This window comes from Macrosteles quadrilineatus, unplaced genomic scaffold (assembly GCF_028750875.1).
Source record: "Macrosteles quadrilineatus isolate MER2022 unplaced genomic scaffold, UCM_ALF_1.0 Scaffold_8__2_contigs__length_117827958, whole genome shotgun sequence".
NCBI classification, from domain to species: Eukaryota; Metazoa; Arthropoda; class Insecta; order Hemiptera; family Cicadellidae; genus Macrosteles; species Macrosteles quadrilineatus.
In genome coordinates, this window is record NW_026542601.1 from 52151415 (window position 1) to 52171940 (window position 20526).

The 20526-nt window shown below is 35.9% G+C and overlaps 1 protein-coding gene across 1 annotated transcript; it reads left to right on the top strand.

Annotated features, from left to right (window-relative positions):
• Positions 1-1876: 1876 nt before the first annotated feature.
• LOC129000860 (protein SSXT-like) lies at positions 1877-19986 on the top strand. The gene is made up of 7 exons (XM_054427912.1): positions 1877-1897; positions 2005-2135; positions 11165-11241; positions 11589-11670; positions 13214-13370; positions 16217-16332; positions 19240-19986. Exons 2-7 carry the CDS (start codon positions 2076-2078, stop codon positions 19903-19905), a joined length of 1158 nt encoding a protein of 385 aa, XP_054283887.1. The 5' UTR covers positions 1877-1897; positions 2005-2075; the 3' UTR covers positions 19906-19986.
• The last annotated feature ends 540 nt before the right edge of the window (positions 19987-20526 follow it).

Here is a 20526-nt window from a genome sequence, read left to right on the forward strand (position 1 = left end):
GTCCCGTGGGGCATTTCTCGCCAGACTGCAGACCAGTGCCTGGGTTTTATCCTGGTTGAGCTGGAAACCATTTCCTTCAAACCAGCGGGATGCTTCAGTGAGATGCCGGTTTGCATCTGCTGTGGACAGCTCAACTTGGGGTCCCCGTGATATCAGGGTTGTATCGTCGGCAAAGAGCACAACCCCTCCATTTCTATCAAGGTCGTTGATCATTACAAGGAATAGTAACGGGCCTACAATCGATCCCTGAGGAACACCGTACCTGACACTTTTGGGCTTAGATGTTGCACCCTCAACGGAGACCACCTGCTGTCTTCCCGCCAGATAGGAGTCGATCATCCTCAGTGCCACGCTACCTACTCCTAAACTCCTCAACTTTCCATTCAGAAGATCATGATTGACACAGTCAAAAGCACGACTCAAGTCACACATTGTGAGAGTCACTGTATCGCCAGCCTCGAAGGCTTCACCAACCAAGTCAGCCAACCTCTTAATTGCTCCAGTGGTGGACCTACTGTGATTGTGACTGTACGTCTGTACGAAGAGAACAGGAAAAAAAGGAATAGAAAAGGTTATTGCTATTGCTATTCATTAATCATTTGCATTTCATTTGGTTCCGGTTCGGCTCGGCTGATTTTGATTTTAGGCTCGGTTGCGTCGTCGGGGTCGTCGTGTCTCTCTTGTTTTGTGCTTTCATCTTTTCTTTTTTCGTATTTAGTTTCGTTTTCGAGTTGTTTCATCTACTCGACGTTCTGTACCCACGAGCACCTCAGCTTCCACATGCACAGAAGGCCTTGGAACAGTTACTGGGATAACAGCTATTTGTGTAATAGCTTCACTGTATATCTTTATTGGACCTGTTTAGATAGTTGTTTCAACAGTTGCAGTTGCGAACTGTGCATTGTGATTTTAAGGTGTTTATTCTTTACTGTTTGTTTATTTTTGACTTGAGCTGCTTGAAAAGGTGTTTTATGATTATGAAAATTAAAGTGTTGTGAGTGAGCTGAGGCTGATTATTTATTATTAGGCATTAACAATTAAATATTTTGCGTGCATGAATTATTTATGAAGTTTTAAATGTTCACTTAACCTATCTTTTTCGGATTCCTCAAGAAAGAGTGATTGTTAATGTTAGGTTGAGTTGCGTTTGTGTGTGAATTTTTTAGATTGGAGTTTTGGTAGTGGTTGGTAGGTCTAGGTTTATTTGATTAAGTTAGTTGGGCCTTTCAGTGGAGTTTAGGTCTAAGTTATTGCCTTTGAAAAAGTTAAATTAATAACTTATCTATTTATAAGAGTATGCCTAAGTTTACCTTATTAGACCTACCACTACCAAACTGCAATCTAACAAATTCACACACAAACAAACACCTAACCTAACCTAACAATCACTCTCTCTTGAGGAATCCGAAAAATATAGGTTATAAGTAAACATTTAAAACTTCATAAATAATTCATGCACGCAAAACATTTAGGCTAATTGTCAATACCTAATAACAAATCAGTTTCAGCACACTCACAAAACTTTAATTTTCATAATCATAGGCCTAAAACACCTTTTCAAGCAGCTCAAGTCAAAAGTAAACAAACAGTAAAGAAAGAATAAACACCTTTACAAAATCACAATGCACAGTTTGCAACTGCCAACTGTAACTGTTGAAAATAACAACTATCTAAACAGGTTCCAATAATAAAGATACAGTGAAGCTATTACACAAATAGCTGTTATCCCAGGAACTGTTCGAAGGCCTGTGCTTGTGGAAGATGAGGTGCTCGTGGGTACAGAACGTCGAGTGTTTCATCTTTCATCTTTTCATGTTTTTTTTGTAGTTTCAGTTTCAGTTTGACGCCGCGCCGGTTCGGGATGTGGATGTGGTGATTGAGTCAATCAATCATAGTAGTAATTTCATTTTATTTTACTCGTAAGGTGGAATTTTACTGCATTTCAAAGGTAGATATCGAATTCTAATGAAAAATCGATTTGTCGTCGGACAATCAAATTTGTAGGTTTCTATAGATAAATTTAAAAAACTTAAGAAGTATTGCTTCGGTTTACTGAGTTTCACCGTAAGATCATCATGTCGGTCGCTTTCGTCCAAAGAGGGAGGCAGCCTCTTACCACGGTACAGATTCAAAAGGTAAGATAGCCTAATCAGTGAAATTACTTCTTAAATTATTAGATTAACTACCATAGGCCTAGGCCTATTTACCTATTTTTGGTTTATTGTGACTGCCCAGACAAATAACTTATTTTGTCTATTTATTTATGTTTTATCTAAGTAGGCCTAGGCTAGTTTTCTTTTCTTGGTTGAACTTAAGTTATAACCAAATAGTTGACTTTGTCATCAAGTAATCAAGTAATTTATTGGTCATTAAATAATCATTGATTACAATAGACCTCGTCAGAGACACATATATAAAACAATAGCGATCCTATGTATGTCCTATGTATGTACCTTGCAAATTACGACAGTAACTTAAAAAGTTTCTGATATCTGATTTGACATAGGCCTAACTTACATTTGGACAATTTAGGCCTACCCTAATGACTGTGTATGATTGTGTAGGCCTAAGCTAGACTACCGGTGGCTGCACTTAACTTTAGGTCCTACACGCATTCAAATAAAAATATCGATTGTTCGATTGTTTCATTCGATATACCGTTTGGTTAGTTAGGTATTTAAATTCGAATGAGTGTAGGACTTAAGTTAACCCTAAGTTAGCAGTGGCCAATGTTAGAAGTGGGGAATGGCCAACCCATTTTGGCGATTTTGCAGACCATTTTTTGAAAATTCGTAAAAATTCAACCGTACAAGTAAACCTAGCCAACCTCATATTCATTTTGTTCGGAAAGAACAGGAGAATCTAGAAATAGTAATATCATAATGATTTAGACAGTGTATTTTATCAGTAAAGTGAAAAAAATAAAAAAATTTGAATTTTCTTTTTGAAATTTCAAAAGCGGCCTCTGCATTTTTTTTCTACGGATTTTTTTATGGGAAATTCATTATATACATTTTGTAGACAATCTAATTCCCTACATAGAAATATATAACATGTTAGGAAAATATTTTTTTTTATAAGTTTTTGGGGCGAAATATAATGACAAACGGAGAACCAAAAAAATTGAAAACCGTACAGTGTTAGTTTATGTTGTAAAAAGTTCTATAATATACGTGTATACTAATAATGATATATACATGTTTGTAAAGCTGATGAAGTAAGGAATCAAAAAAAGTCATAAAGTTTATGGTAAAAATAGTTTTTTACCTATAAACATACGTATATAAAATAATGTTTTTATATTTTAGCGATTTCTCGAGAAAAAAAATCACAGTACTTAGTATACAACTTTTGTACCAAATTTGTTTACTTCAAACCAACATAACTTAATAATCTTGTAGTGTATTCAATTACCTACATAAAAATGTATAACATGTTAGAAATATTTTTTTTTTGTAGGTACGTAATAGGGACATAATAATACAATAACCGCAAAACCGCAAATAAGTGTAAACTATAGCCTACAGTGTTTGCTTGTGTTGTGAAACATTATGTAGGCTAATGATATGTAGCCTACATATTTGTAAAGCTAATGAAGTAAGGAATCCAAAAAAGTCATAAGTATGATGGTAAGAAGTTATTTTCACCTATGATTATGTATCAATTTGAGAACGTTTTGAATTTTTTGCGCATTTCGAGAAAATGGAGTGTACAGTATTTAGTAGCCTATATAATTTTTTTACCAAATTTTTTACACCCAAACCAATATAAACATGTTGTAGTGTATTCATTTACCTTTATAAAAATGTATAACACCTTGGGTAAATCATTATATAGCATATATAGCACCTCTGAATGTCAGAATCGTCATTTTTGAACATGATGCTAACAAAATACAGAAGTAGGCCTATTTAGTATAGGCTATAACTTTTTTACAAAATTTTCTACCCCCAAAACATTATAAACATGTTGTAGTGTATTCATTTACCTTTATAAAAATGTATAAAACCTTGGGTATATCATTATATAGGTACAACAATTTCTGAATGTCAGAATCGTCATTTTAGGACATGATGCTAACAAAATACAACCTTTTATGAACACTATTTCACACAATTCAGTAATATTTAAATGCATGAAGATTACTGTTATACACACACACATCACTTCACTAACACTAACACTACGAACTAATAACATATTTAGTAATAAATCGCGGATAAAACTATTACCGGCAACAAAACAAACAAACAATGGCAATACAAGACAGCTGACAGACTGTAGCAGTAATGACTCACTTCCGTCGTCTACATGCGAGCATACAGAAATAACCCTGAGTGCAGGGCTGCCACTCTCTGAATCTAAATTTCTTCCTCTTCAAAATGATATACTATATGACTAGTAATAATAACTTTCACTGTATATAATTCGTATTTTCCATACTGTCACCAGACGACTGTTGGCCATTTGTTAGAAATTTCGAAAATAGCTGTTTTCATAAAATCGTACCGATTGTGCAATCAATATTTAGTTATAAATATCACTACCACAATGAAGATAAAATCAATGCCTATCCAGTGGTACCACCCGCAACATCCCAAGACGAAAATTACTCGAGCAGGGTAATGCCAAACAAGACGTGTTTTGCCAGTTCCCAAGTGTCGGCTGCAAAAGTCGTACCGCGCCAAAATTTCATTTGATTTCTAATCGTCGTGACATTGTTATATACCTGCTACAGGGTTTGTTTATGTAATCAAATGAAAGTTCAGAATGTGATCTTTCAAATGGTATATATATTATTCTCATCTGAGTTGATTGTAAGTGTTTTTTTTTACCGTTAAAAAAATTTCGGCCCATACCGTCACCAGACGACATTGGCCATTCTAAGCATCAACGTCATACCGTCACCAGGCGACGGTTGGCCACTGCTAGGGTTAAAGGATGCAGCCCTACCGGTACTTAAATTGGCCAGACGGCAAACGTAATTTTAAGATAGGCCTAGGCCTACCTACAGGTCTTGCTTTGTCCTGTTAAAGTTAACAGAAATACCTACCTACTAGGGATGAGCTTTGATAGGTTAACCATCCATGTTCACCATTGATTTTAACATAGACATCAACCACCGACTTAGTGATCAGCTTGTGGGCTTCACTCACCTTATTTGTTAATCCAGGACTCGTCAAAATGCAATACATGAATACATACAACACACACATACACACACATAACAAATCGTCCTTTATGGATTTAACTTATGTACTACGACGTTTAATGGGACCAAGACAACAGTCGTGGTTAGGTGTTCAGCTTGTGTACGCGAGAAACCTAAAGTTTTAATTCCCTGAGGAAGCGGGACGTTGTCTTGGTCCTGCGAAACGTCGGAGTAAATCCATCGAGGGCGATTTTTTATGTGACAACAAAAAAATTGGTATAACCTAACATTGATGTAAAAACATCGAACATCGACAGAAAAACAAAGATGTTTCGAAAACATCGACTATCGGTGCTCATGCCCTAACTTAATAGGCAGCCTACTTAATTTACCTTCTGTTAGCCTTCTATTGTTTTTGGATGTTCCAACATGTAAAGAACCAGGAGGGTGTTGGATGATTGAAAATGCTGAATCGAGTTATTTAACTTAGTAGACCTAAGTTAAGAGATTGTTATTTTTGTAGGCCCTAACTTACTTTGGTATTTTATGGAGGCCACCCTTATACGCTGAGGCGGTTATATTATGTTGGGTTATCATAAATATGTTTGTAGGACTTTCCTCGTTTCATTATGAATCGAACGATACCAGATTAGTCATACTTTCGCCTGCCAAATCTCCTCCAAGTCAGGTCGTTGACCGGCACTCACATCACCTCTGACACCGCCTGTATCTGGGTCTGTGTCCTGAGTGATTTATTGCCGTGCTCTAAGCTAGGTAAGTTTTGTCGATCCATAATAAGTGATATTCTTTTGAACGAAGCGAGGACGGGTCTAGCTTACGTAAACATATTAAATATGTTTGGGGGTTGGGTATGATAATTGGGTTATCATAAATTTTATGATAACCCAATCTAACATAACCGCCGCAGCGCACTGTATAAGGGTGGCCTCTGTTTCAACTCAATCCTTGCCGACATCGCTGCCTTCTGGGAGGCAGAACTCAAAAACCGCTAATCGTAATTTTTAGCGAATTTCCCATATAGGGAATAAGCTATTTTTTTTAAAGAGGTTGGCGGCCTCTTTTAACCTTGCATTTGTCCGTCCACATAGACTAAGCGCCCGTGCGTGGATCGTTTACAGCAAAGCAAGGAGTGAGCCGGTACAGTACAAAGGTGAACTGTACTGATAAAATGTTATCGGCAGTGACCAGGATCCGAACCCACGACATCGCTGCCTTGGGCCCAAAGTCCGCGACGCTACCGACTGAGCCACCGACTCACCATTCAAAGCCAATCATGTAGGCTAAATTTGGACAGAAAGTCAATTATGTAAATAACTAAAAAAAAAAACTAAACTAGGTATGTAAAGTTTGATCTTTCCAATTATAATGTAATTTAGTTATTTTTGGTCTCCAGTAAAAAAAATCCCTCTATAATGGGTGGCCTCTGTACCAAAGTAAGTTACCTTCTGTTATTTTTGTAGGTACTTCCCGTAACTAAAGGCATTTGCTTGATCAAGGTAAAACTAATAAGTTAAGTAGGCCTAAAAAAAACTTAGGCCTAGGCTCTAACTTATTTATTTTTTTCTATTTATCATAGCCTTTGACCCTTATTTTCTAATAGGCCTACCTACCTTATTACTACCACTTCCAATCATTTGATACCTACTATAGAATGGTTTAGGTTACCTTTTGCGTCGAACGATCCTTGTGTAGTAAGTGATAACTGCAGCTGTTTCATGCTGCTGGGGCACATCTTCAGGTTGTAGAGCGTCAAGATAAGATGTGCCCCAGCGGCATGAAACGGCTGTAGTTATCACTTACTACAAAAGGATCGTTCGACGCAAAAGGTAACCTAAACCATTTTATATTGCAATTTTCGATCCAGAGGCTAACCCATCATGATACCTACTGTTAAAAACACAGTGGAATGGTAAGGCTAGAAAGTAACCGTCGATTTTGACGGGTTTCACCGAGTTTGTTACATAATTCAATGATTTTTTTCCATAAGTCACTTGTCAGTGTTGTAAGAAACATATGGGTGGTTACATTTTGGGTACTTTTCAGAATTTTTTTCTCTTAAACGTAAGATTACCTTTAATAAAAAAACATTGGGATCTCCTAATTACACTCTTGCTTTAAGTTATTTATAAACAAATATTAAGTTTATATATTTAAACTAGCTGGCCCGACAGACGTTGTCCTGTCCTAATGTGGTTTTATGTCAAATGCTCGTTCATTTTTAAGATGAGCTTGTTCACATGGCTCAATCACGTCCTGTTTGAAGTTTGTTCGCTACGCTCACTCACCTTTAGGCTGGAGCTCGTTCGCTGCGCTCTTTTGCCTTCAGGTTAGCTCGTTTGCTACGCCAACTCTCCTCCAGGTTGAAGTTCGTTCGCTACGCTCACTCACCTTTTGGTTGCTAATTAAGCTGTTAAGCATAGTTAAGCATAAATTTAAAAAAATAGTGCTGCACCCTGTTGGTAAACCTATTAGCCTAACTTTTTAATGCTATTGAACATCACAGAATCAAATTGTTTAATTGAACCAGCTGTTAACATTCTTTAATTCCATTCAAATATGAGTTCTCATAAGGTTAACATGGGAAACTCCAGAGCCACTGGGGCGGAGCCCTTTTGACGGATCTGCACCAAACTTCACACAAAGCATCCTTGAATAATGCTTAATAATGCCTGAATGTTTCATTACAATCTGTCAAGTGGTTTCAGAGTTCATAAAGGACAAACAAACAAAATACATTGGATTTTATAGGAGGTGTTAGCCCGTCCTATGTACGGGAATTCAGTAGTCAGTTAAAACCGTGTACAATTTAGATCAGCTAGTTTACACATATAAAGACAAAGTTTCTTGCAGTTTTAATGTGAAAAATCATCTTGTAAACAAATGTTGTGTTACCAAATATGTTTTTATTTCATCATAGGCCTATACAATATGCATTTTAAATCCGATAATTTTACAATAAAACAGCAATTCTGCAATTTTTACGATGTGAAAAGCGTTGAAGTGAGATTTGCAGCCGATTTGCACAGACGCACACTGATTAAGTAGCCTACAGTAGAGAGAGTAATAGTCAATTGAGAAGTGTATGTATATACCTAGTCAACGATACCACCTTCCATAGCATACCTGCCTCTTCCATAATTATTATCACCACAATACAACTACTATACACAATTTCCAGAAGGTCTGAATAGAAACGACCTAAAATAAAACGATAGTATCCAATAAAATTCACAGTATACATAATTTAACTTTGGTGTCCTAACATCAAAACTAATCGTCACACCTATCCTTTATATCAATTTCACTGCATTAGTTGCTAAATAAATAAGCGTAAACAAAGAAAAGTAAAAACAACAAGAGTTTATTTTGAAACAGCTGTTTGGTTCAAATAACATTCATTTGAAAAAAGAACTGGTCACATGTAGCAGGAATATAAAAAGTAAACACGCTAGTAAAGCTAATGACGTAATTGTCAATGTTTATTATCCATACCATTATCAGTTCTATCCTTGATAATTACCCACCCTCATTGAATAAATGTACATCGAAATTTCCCATATTAGTTAATTTTAACTACAATATATTCATAGTTGAAATAAAAGTGATATTTTCACGTTTGGGGGCACCTATATCGGCGTCCCCAAACGTAACCACAACTGAACACGATTTCATAAAAGGATGGTTTGTCTAATTGCAGTATCCTAGGTCAATGTTGACGTTGTGTTCAATCTATGTCATCCATCTGTTTATCTTTGTATAAACCCCGGCTGAGGTTGTGGTGGTAATATAAAATCGTGATTCCTAATTATTCTTGATCTTCTTTTTATGACATCAATATTTCCGGGCCTAATCCAAACAAAGTTAAGCAGACAAACATTAATTGTAAACAAAAAGCTACCATGAAGAATTAAAACATGTAAACATTGTTATTTTTCTAATCTTTCCTTGAAAAGTGTAGCAGTAAAATAATTTGCATTTATCCTTTTTTATTAAGACTCGTGTACAGAGCCTCGATTTGTACTGTGGTTTAATTAATCTTGGTTTAAACTGTGGTCTAATTATCTCTACTAATCTTACTTATTTCCTATAATCAATGACAAAATAAGAGTAAATAAAATAACCTCATAGTTCCATAGTTGATATTTAACCAGCTGTTATTTAAAACAAATTATATTGCTCTAAAACAAATCGAAGATTACAAAGATTGCTTTAAAAAATAATTTGAACATCCTAGTATTTTACGATGTATATTTAATTAATCTGTCATCCTTCTACAGAAGAATTGAACTTATCAATGATTAGCATTACACATAGTATAAATAAGTCAACCCTAAAAAGTATGTCTTTACATTTTTATCCAAATGCTGAATCTGTGACACAGAATCTGAATGTTTACAGCTGTTATGTTGAGCAAACTATTTTATGCCAAAAGCTAGTTTAGAATCTTAGCGTCGGCTGCTAGACTTTAAAAAAATTAAAACTTAATTTATAAAAAACTGGGACCCTAAACTAAAATTATGGCTTCGACATTCCCTAGTTCTCAAAATTATCTTTCTTTCAACACAAAAATCATGAAAATCCGTCGAGTGGTTGATTCAGAATCGTGAAATAAAAAAACACTGTTTCGTTTTAATATTATAGATAGATATATAGGTAGATTAATTTTTTTTTGGGTAGGAAACATTGAGGGAGAAAAATTCCACTCAATTTCAGAATGGCCCTTAAACAAACATAATATTTGAAAGGTAAACATATGATCAGGACTAACTTAAGTATGAACTTTTTTATTACTGTATCGTGTAAATATACAATGTGTATTTTTAAATTACAGTATAATATGGTAATGTAACGGGTAACTGCACTGTGAATAATCACGTTCAAACATTCACTTAATCACACCGAACTGTAACCAAAACTACATGATAATTCAGTAAAATACAATGTAAGTTAAATAAATAAATTTAACTACCACAGTATTACAAACAATTTGTTGTCAGGTCTTGCTAGGAAACTCTTTATTTATGAACCAGGCTTAGTTAACAGAGATGTTTAAATAAAAATATAAAATTCCGGCTTTGCTCTGAATGTAATAAGTCGTTCAGTCTGTAGTTAAACTTAAAAAACTATTTCAAACTACGTCCATATGTTTAGTTGTAAACAAAGGGAATTGAGTTTGATGGTTTGATCTAATGTCAACAGATAGCACCACCGTTCCCAAACTTTAGCCCTTAACTGTACTTAAGTGATGCCCTTTCTTAATATTCTGAGACGTATTTGCACATACGTGAAAATACCTTTAATTTGACACCTCAAACGTTAAAATACCTTTAATTTGACACCTCAAACGTTAAAATCTGTCAAGTCGTTATCGAGTTATGACTGTGAAAAGAAAACTGCTTGCGTATTAATATATAGATTGTGTTTAGACTACACTATATTTCAATAGTGCAAAAACAGTCTGGAAGTAGACTAACATAAATTTACAACTTGGTTCATTATAACCTAAACTTATAGCCTAATCTAACTTACCTTCAAAGGACTAATACAGTCATGAATCCAAGTAAAACCCGACCTACCTACCTCACATGTCTTCTGTCATATAGGCCTACTGTAAAACAGAATTTTAAACGGTGTCAGAAGTTAGGTAGGGTTATGTTAGAACAGTGTCTTTACATAATTACTGTGAGATGAGTCAGAGGTAGATCCATAATCCTAAGAATAAATGACCATAACAAACCCTAAATCCTAGCTCATAACTAATAGTAATAGTTCAACTTAATAATGTTGCACACCTTTGGAATTTAGTTATTCAGGTGCAACTTAAGAACCTCTTCTACGGGCATTCAAATTTAGAGGCCGAAAATGTCTCTCTGAATCCACCCTTGGATGTGGTTATTGAAAAATGTTTTACATGCTGAGTTATCAATCCAAGGCGACACCGGCATTGATTATTTTGTGTTGATGGGAATTCAATTTTGTTTTACATTTCAGATGTTGGATGAAAACAGCCAACTCATCCAAACGATACAAGAATACCAAAGCAAAGGAAAAGTACAGGAATGCATGCAGTAAGTATTTTAGAATATGACAATAATTAACATCAAGTTAGATTAGGCCTAGTAAGCTTATTTTCAATAGCAGCTGTCAGAATGGAATCTGAAAGCAGCCTGGAATCAAAATGTCTAGGATGAGTTAAAAGCCTGCATAAAGTAGTTAGCCTACTTTAAGTATCCCTTTTAGCTAATTTTCAGTCCCTTGATCTGCTATCATCCCCTTACACCACAACCTCTACATATTCATTAACTTACCTACCTATTTATCATTAGCATTGTTTTACCTTTGGTATATGTTTTGGGTATGGTAGCTATATTGGGTATGTGTACATTAAGTGATAGGACTATGCTTTTATTTTTAGGTATCAGCAAGTTTTACATAGGAATTTGGTGTACTTAGCTTCCATCGCAGATGCCAACCAGAACATTCAGGCTTTGCTTCCAGTAAGTTTTTGTTGTTTTGTTTTATAATAACTATACCTACTATGCAATTGTTTTGTTTTATAATAAATATACCACGCAATTGTTTTTAAGTCTAAAAGTTCTATATATAGATGCTTTTCTTGTTGGAAAATATTTCAATTGCATTAGTGGAAGTCTTTATGGTGACATGACGAGCTTAGTATTTAGGCTAGGCCTACTTACAGTGCTTTAATCTCATCTTTGCCTGACGTCAACGTCAGTGCTGTTGACTGGTATTGGCAACTAGGAGAACCATCCCTACTTAGTTCCTTGACAGCACTGTTGACTTGTGACAACTAGGAAAACATATCCCTACTCAATTCCAAACTACACATATCATAACCTACCGTGGTAACAAAGTTTGAAAGCATTCAGTTTATTTTGGATGACAGTGAATCATTATAAGTTTGTTGTTCTAGACCTCAACAAAATACCATGGAGGAAAAGAATGGTAAATCATTTGACTCAATTTTGCGACACGTACTTCAAATCTGATATGTAGGTTTATGACTTTTCTGAGGTTCTTCAGGCTTCTGTGGCAATTCTGTAAACTATGCCCAATCATTCAACATAGTCCTATACAACATTCTTGTGACAAAATCACAAATAACCATTCTGAGACGAATTCATTAACTAACAATAATGTCTAGTTATAAATGTATCATACATAAGTATAAAGTCGACTTTCATCAAAGGTTTTGTGAAAATTAAAATATACTAGTGATGGTCGGATCCAGACATCGGACTACCGGATCCGCCGGATCTGAGCTAGAATCAACGCACGCTCGGATAAAAAAAAATCGGATCATGGGCTATATCTGAGTTTTTTTTCCATTCTATTAACACAAAACGTCCTTTATAAAGTACAATTTATACATAAGAACAGGCGTTTTGTAATAGTGATGTATTTTTTTTTAAATAAAATTAAAAGTGACTATCTGTGTCCGTATACAAGACTATCTGTGTCCATGTACATGTACAAGACTAACTGTGTCCATATATAAGACGATCTGTGTCCATGTAAAAGACTATCTGTGTCCATATATAAGACAATTCGGTCCAAAGATAGTCCTGTCCATGGACATAGACAGTCTTGTATATGGATACAGATATTCTTGTATTTGGACACGGATAGTCTTTAAAATTACCTACACATATGTTATTGACGTCAAAATTTACTGTCACATTACCTAGCCATATGAATATTGCAATATCAACAAATACTGTGAAATTGCCTAGCCATATAAGTTATTTAAAAAAACCCGCCCCCTGAAAAAAAAATTAAAAAAATTACAGATTTTTTTCAAGATCCTGATCTGATACCGACATTTTCATGGATCCGCCCATCACTAAAATACACATATATCACTAATCACCAGGTGAAGTTTAATTGGATTGTAAAACTGATTTTAAAATAATACCTGTCTGAAGATATTAACGTGACATTATCCAGCCATTTATGAAGATTTAGAAATTGATTACACATTTTTATCCAGAAGGTTATCACTTTTTCTGATTGTTGTAGCCGCCCCAGAGTATGCCTGCATCACATCCCCAGCACAGCATGATGGGCCCAGGGCCAGCTGGGACCCCTAGTACAGATGGGGCCCCCACTCAGCCACCAGGGCCCAATAGCTTCCCTCAACAACCCAACTACAGGGGCCAGGGTATGCCTCCACAGAGTGAGTATGAGTTCTTGTTATACTGCAAATCATGACAAGGACCACTGAAACTTAATCAGTTACACTAGATTCCAATTCCGGACTTGCTGGCATTTGGAGAAAATACTAGATTACTGAGCGTCATCTTTGACTATTAAGTAGACATTCCATCCAATTTCATTGCCAGTTTTTGATTCAAAATGAATGTAGTTCAGTTGAGCCACTGAGATAGTGTGCTGATAAAAACTGCTGGCTTGTGTTGAATAAGTATGCCAAATTTTAAGCTGATCCGCGTACAGGTGGAATGTCTACTTCTGTGTCCAATGACTCTATCTAAAGGGCTGTAGGCCTAATGGAAAGGCAGAGTTAATAAGATCTTAATATTTATTGGGAAATTTGTCTAAGTATTCACAACCTCAGATTGTAAGGTGTACGGTGCACCGGGGTAATGGCTTTCACTCTAAGCAATCCCATACCGCCTTTCAAATAAAAATGCTCGGATTCGCTCAAGTTAGCTGGGAAGTAGCAATGGATCTGTTATCTTAATAAAGATAAGAGCCCCTCTCCACAAAGGTTCAACAATGCCCACACACTCATCATCGCTTTAATATTTACCTTAAAACAATTGTAAGCTGTATTTAATCCCGAGTATAAAAATGCCAGGCTTACTCACCAGTCTTCCTACGAATAAAAAAGCTAACATTTAATCCTAACTTCTAATTAGGTGCCAGGGTAGTACTTCTAATTAGTAAACACATTTACTATAAACAATCTTCTGCACATCTCCTCTGTATGTTCTGATAAGGAATATGTTAACATTACTTTCAACTATCCTTGGCACAATTGTACAGAGAATGTTGACAGCTGGTAGGGAACATGTTGAGACATTTGCTATCAACCATCCTCGGCACACTTGTACAGAGAATGTTGACAGCTGGTAGGGAATGTGTTAACGTTAACACATTTACTTTCAACTATCCTTGGCACAATTGTACAGAGTATGTTGACAGCTGGTGGAACATATTGACACATTTGCTATCAACCATCCTCGGACACTTGTACAAAGAATGTTGACACCTGGTAGGGAACATGTTGACACATTTGCTATCAACCATCCTCGGACACTTGTACAAAGAATGTTGACACCTGGTAGGGAACATGTTAACACATTTACTTTCAACCATCCTCGGCACACTTGTACAGAGAATGTAGACAGCTGGTAGGGAACATGTTTACACATTTACTATCAACTATCCTCGGCATACTTGTACAGAGAATGTTGACAGCTGGTAGGGAATGTGTTAACGTTAACACATTTACTTTCAACTATCCTTGGCACAATTGTACAGAGTATGTTGACAGCTGGTGGAACATGTTGACACATTTGCTATCAACCATCCTCGGACACTTGTACAAAGAATGTTGACACCTGGTAGGGAACATGTTGACACATTTGCTATCAACCATCCTCGGACACTTGTACAAAGAATGTTGACACCTGGTAGGGAACATGTTAACACATTTACTTTCAACCATCCTCGGCACACTTGTACAGAGAATGTAGACAGCTGGTAGGGAACATGTTTACACATTTACTTTCAACCATCCTCGGCACACTTGTACAGAGAATGTAGACAGCTGGTAGGGAACATGTTAACACATTTACTTTCAACCATCCTCGGCACACTTGTACAGAGAATGTAGACAGCTGGTAGGGAACATGTTTACACATTTACTTTCAACTATCCTCGGCAAACTTGTACAGAGAATGTTGATAACTGGTAGGTAACATGTTAACACATTTACTATCAGCCACATTTACTATCAAGTATCAACCATCCTCGGCACACTTGTACAGAGAATGTTAACAGCTGTTAGGGATCATGTTTACACATTTACTATAAACCATACTCGGAACACTTGTACAAAGAATGTTGACAGGTGGTAGGGAACATGTTTACACATTTACTATCAAGTATCAACCATCCTCGACACACTTGTACAGAAAATGTTAACAGCTGTTAGGGATCATGTTTATACATTTACTATAAACCATCCTCGGAATACTTGTACAAAGAATGTTGACAGGGGGTAGGGAACATGTTAACACATTTACTATCAAGTATCAACCATCCTCGGCACACTTGTACAGAGAATGTTAACAGCTGTTTGGGATCATGTTTACACATTTACTATAAACCATCCTCGGAACACTTGTACAAAGAATGTTTACTGCTGGTAGGGAACATGTTAACACATTTACTACCAAGTATCAACCATCCTCGGCACACTTGGACATAGAATGTTAACTGTTTGGTAAGGAATGTTTGAAGGAAGAAGTTCGTAGGAACTTAGGATTAGTTTGGAAAGTTAAAATGGCATAACGTGTTTCCAAACATCTAGTATTTGAACATCCATATTGTAGAGTGAAAAATCCTGTGGACAATTATCACTTGGAATTTTGAATATACAGGTACTGAAAATATTTTAATGGATTCCTTGCTAAGCGCTTGGCACTATTCAGGTGCCTAAATGACTGGGTAGTAAAAGATAATTACAGGGCCGGATGAACATTAAAAAAAAGTTTTATCTCTTCCCGCGACCCACCAGTGGACCGCTGGTAAGGCTTCAAAGTTGTTTTAACCTTAATTAATCACTTGGAATTTTGAATATACAGGTACTGAAAATATTTTAATGGATTCTTTGCTAAGCGCTTGGCACTATTCAGGTGCCTAAATGACTGGGTAGTAAAAGATAATTACAGGGCCGGATGAACATTAAAAAAAAGTTTTATCTCTTCCCGCGACCCACCAGTGGACTGCTGGTAAGGCTTCAAAGTTGTTTTAACCTGCTGTGTTACGGTTCAGGGCCAACAAACGCAGCAGGGCCGCAGCCTTATCGCTATCCGCCGCAGCAGAATCCACAACAAGGATACCCGAACTCACAGTATTCTCAGGGTAACCAGCCTCCAATACCTAATCAGGTACCTCTTTAATATGTTACTTAACATGTTAAAAGTTGTTTGTAATTCTACGAAAAAGTTAATTATTTAATATAAGACTTTTACAGTGTAGGTTTTGGACTAGCCTTTGGCTCGCTTGGGGCTCTGCCCCCAGGCCCCGATTGGTGGGTGGTGGCTTATTTAGCAGTACAGTAGTTGATTTAGCAAAAAAAAAAAAATTGTTGCTGTGTGTGTATAATACTATGTAGGCAGCTGAGCAGAAGCCAGATTATCTGATTGAAAAAAGAATCCACTCTGCCACAAAAATCGCAAAAGCACTCTACATATCAATTAGATATCATTTCATTGTAGCTGACTTTGTTTTCAACCAAGGTTTGTGTTAAGAAGAAAGATTATTGTGAAAGAGATATTTCTTCGCAACCCAAACCTTCTTGGGTTAAAATTGCTGTAAATGACAGAGAAATATTCCAATTTTTTGTACAGTTCATATGTAATATTAATAGTTTTTGTGTTTCTTGTTGCCAGCATAACCTCATTTTCATTTAGGTTAGCCTCTAGTGATATTTCATTAATGAATCTGCAATCCTAAGAAAAGTTTGAAAGAGTTTTGGTTTTGAGATTCAATTGGTGAGTTTTGAAAAATTAAAATTCAAACATGCCAATTTTTTCTGCAATTTTTATTAATTTAATATATACTAGTGTCCCTGTTGCTCGAATTCGAGCAATTGCTAAGTATTACAGGCGTTATTTTAAAACGAATAACAGTCATAATTTCTGATGACTTTAAAAGATTTGACTCAAAGATTATGGAAATACTCAAGACGTACCTAACAGATCGATATAACCAACATTTCTTGTAAATATCTTATCATTTTTCAAGAGCTGATCTTGTTTTTTAGTGTTTTCTACAAATAGCCTTACTCATAGCCGCATTAGGTTGTCCACAATAACGATTATAAATATAAAAAAAACATTATTACTATTTTTTCTCCTTGGTGGTGTTCTGACTTTCCTATGTTACCATAGTTTGCAAATCGGCTCTTTCAATGATTACTAAGAAATGCAGCACAGTGTTCACTGAGGTTTCTTTTTAGTATATCAATTTATCCAGCCTCTAGCTTTTTTCCATTGTAATATTTACGCCAACCCAAATTCAAATAGTAAATATTTCATTTCTACCAAGTCAGTAAATTTTTGTAGCAAACTGTTAAATTAGCAAACTTATTGACTGTTAACAATTGAAATATGTTCTTCTCACTTTTAATTTCTGACAACAGCTGGAGTTTTATAATAATTTTTGTTTCCCATGTTAATCTTATGGAGAAATATGAAACTTTAAAGGGCCCCAGGGCCTCGCTCTCTAATTATTTCCCTAAAAATAAAGTTTCCTGCACAACTTCACGTTACACTCTTTCCAACGACACCAAAAACATGTCAATCGGTTCAGTAGTTTCGGAGGAGTAATTGTCACAAAAAACCTGCTTGCGTATTAAATAAGTATAGATAGATTACGCCCCATGTATCTTTATAATATGCCAAGGTCACAAGTCATCTGTCATCGGCCATCCTCTTTTTACTGTTAACATCTTCAAAACTTAAATATAAACATCATTAATTCAATTTGTCTTCCATAGAAAGGATTTGCCTTTCCATTAAATTTGCTAAGCTGCTATTCACATTATTGAATCCTCAACTAAATGTAAAGCTCTTAGGAACATTTTTTTTAACATTCTATAGAGTTAAAACAAAAATTTTTGAGGAATATTTATTTTTTATTTTATTTATTTACAGAATGTCATTACATCACAAAATGACAGGACATTTGTCAATTACATTATAATACTTAAAGCTAAATAATAATATTCAATTTCAAACAAAATAATTTTAATACTTAACATCCTACCAATTTCCACTTAAAAATTCATTTAAAGAATAAAATGTTTTGGTTAGCAACCAGTTTTTACATTCTTTTTTAAATTTATTTGGATTGGTAACGTTTTTTAAATTATCAGGAACTAAGTTGTACAATTTCAGTCCAATATATTGAGGTGATGCTTCAAATAGTGATAATCTATGGCTAGTGGGCTTAATTAGGTTCTTATGTTTAGTGTTATACTTATGGTTTGTGTGACTCTCCCTGAAAATGGACAAATTGTTGAAAACCCAAAATAATGCTTCTAAAATATATAGGTCGTAAAATGTTAAAACCTGAAAAGCCTGAAAGATAGCTTTACATGGACTTCTTCGGGGTACTTTAGCAATAATTTTAAGTGCCTTCTTTTGGAGCCTAAAAATCTTTTTACTATGGCAAGAATTTCCCCACACAAGAATTCTGTATGAGATTAAAGATGAAAAATATGAGTGATAAACTGTTAATTGAGTTTTAGTGTCAGTGACTTGTAATATTGCAACTGTACACTGATTATTGTTTTACAACCAGAGATAAAATAGGAGTCCTATTTGAGTTTTTACTTTTGTTTTAAATTAAAATTTTTAGTTTTATTTTTATTTGGTTTTCTTGATGTGCAAAATTTCGGTTTTTGATCTTCACTAAATCATACTAATAAGTTGGTTTGTGTAGGCATTTTTGTTTATTTCCAATAAGATCTAAAATATTATTTGCTATGGTACAAAAAGCAAAAACCTAATATTGTTTTATGTGTGAATTCAACATTTAAAATTGTGATACAGAACAGTATAAACACTGTTCTTGTCTATATAAAGTTGACCTGAAGACAAATAGCAATTTGATCCTGATATTTTAAAATTCAATATTCCCTTAAAAAGGAGTGTAATTAAGTGGTGTAATTGAGTTCTGGTTTTCGGTAAACCTCTACTCTGTCTGAGACACCCGTCGCGTATTTCTTTTATAGGATTATTTAAATTTAATAACTCACACTAATTAATTCAATTGTGTTTTGTTCACAGGGCTATCCCAACTCTGGTCAGCCCTCTAGCTATGGTGGACCCCCTCCTCAGTCCCAGGGGCCACCGCCTCAAGGATATGGACCCGGGGGAGCTAACCCCCCTGCTAACTACCAACAACCCTCCCAGGGGTACAACAACCCCCCCTCGGGGTACCCTCCCACCAACACACAAGGCAGCTATGGCCCCGGCTACCAAGGATATCCAAGTGGTCAGCCACCGCAGTCAGCACCGTCAAACTACCCTGGGAACTACCCTCCTGCGGGACAGCAGGGTGCTGCTCCTCCCCCACAGGGAGGTTTTCCGGCACAGAGCAACTACGGACCTTCCACTGTTGCTTCACCTAATCCACAAACCTCTTACCCTCCCCAGTCCACTATAGCTCCATCGGCCGCCACTCAGACGTATCCTCCCACAAGTTACCCTCCGTCTACAACCTCCACTACCCCCTCCCAACCCTCTCAATATCCTAGTTCCCAGTCGTATCCGGCCACTCAACAGACATATCCACAGGGCTACCAGCAAGGTTATCCAGGACAGTATCCTGCCGCAGGTGCTCCGGGCTATCCCTCTCAATATCCGAGACCCCAGGGACCCCCCACTCCTGGGGCACCCCCTACACAACAAGGCCAATACCCTGGATACAATTATCAACCGAACCCTCAGTAAACTTGGTGTATACATTTACTTAGGTACTTTTATTTAAATGTATGTTTAACGTAGCTTTTATTTGTCCTATCTATTTTAGTGCATGTGTTTGTGTTTTTTTAAACTGATGTTTTAGTTTAAATAAATTATTGACATGTCATTTTTGAGTATTTTTTTGCCTCTAGTTTTATTCATATTACTCTTTCATGGCTATGCTCTAAAGACACGGATTAATTGACAGTCTACTGATTGCAGAAGCTTACGTTCTGACTTTTGCTGTTCGTCTGTTATTGAGAAATCAAGTGTCTATATTATGACTTTTTGAGTTGATAACAGTTTTGAAATAGTCTCCCTTTTACTTTTCATGTAGTATTTTGTCTCTTTAATCTTACAAGCTGTTCAGCTCATGCTTCGCAATGGGGCAAGAATACTTAAGAGAATAATGTTGGTCTCCACTGTAAGAAAACTGTTACACACACTTACCATGCAAATTATACAGGCAAATCTCAATCTCACTTATTGCTTATTTTAATGCAACCTTGTGTATTTGCATTAAACTTTATGGCAGGATCAAAACTAATAACTATATCGTAATGTAGGTATCATTTATATAAGAATCAAAGATTAATTTAGGCAAAAAGA

Coding starts and splice junctions, on each gene's coding strand:
- LOC129000860 (XM_054427912.1), top strand. CDS start 2,076: ATGTCGGTCGCTTTCGTCCAAAGAGGGAGGCAGCCTCTTACCACGGTA. Junction 11,242..11,588: donor AAAGTACAGGAATGCATGCA/GTAAGTATTTTA, acceptor TTTTATTTTTAG/GTATCAGCAAGTTTTACATA. Junction 16,333..19,239: donor AGCCTCCAATACCTAATCAG/GTACCTCTTTAA, acceptor TTTTGTTCACAG/GGCTATCCCAACTCTGGTCA.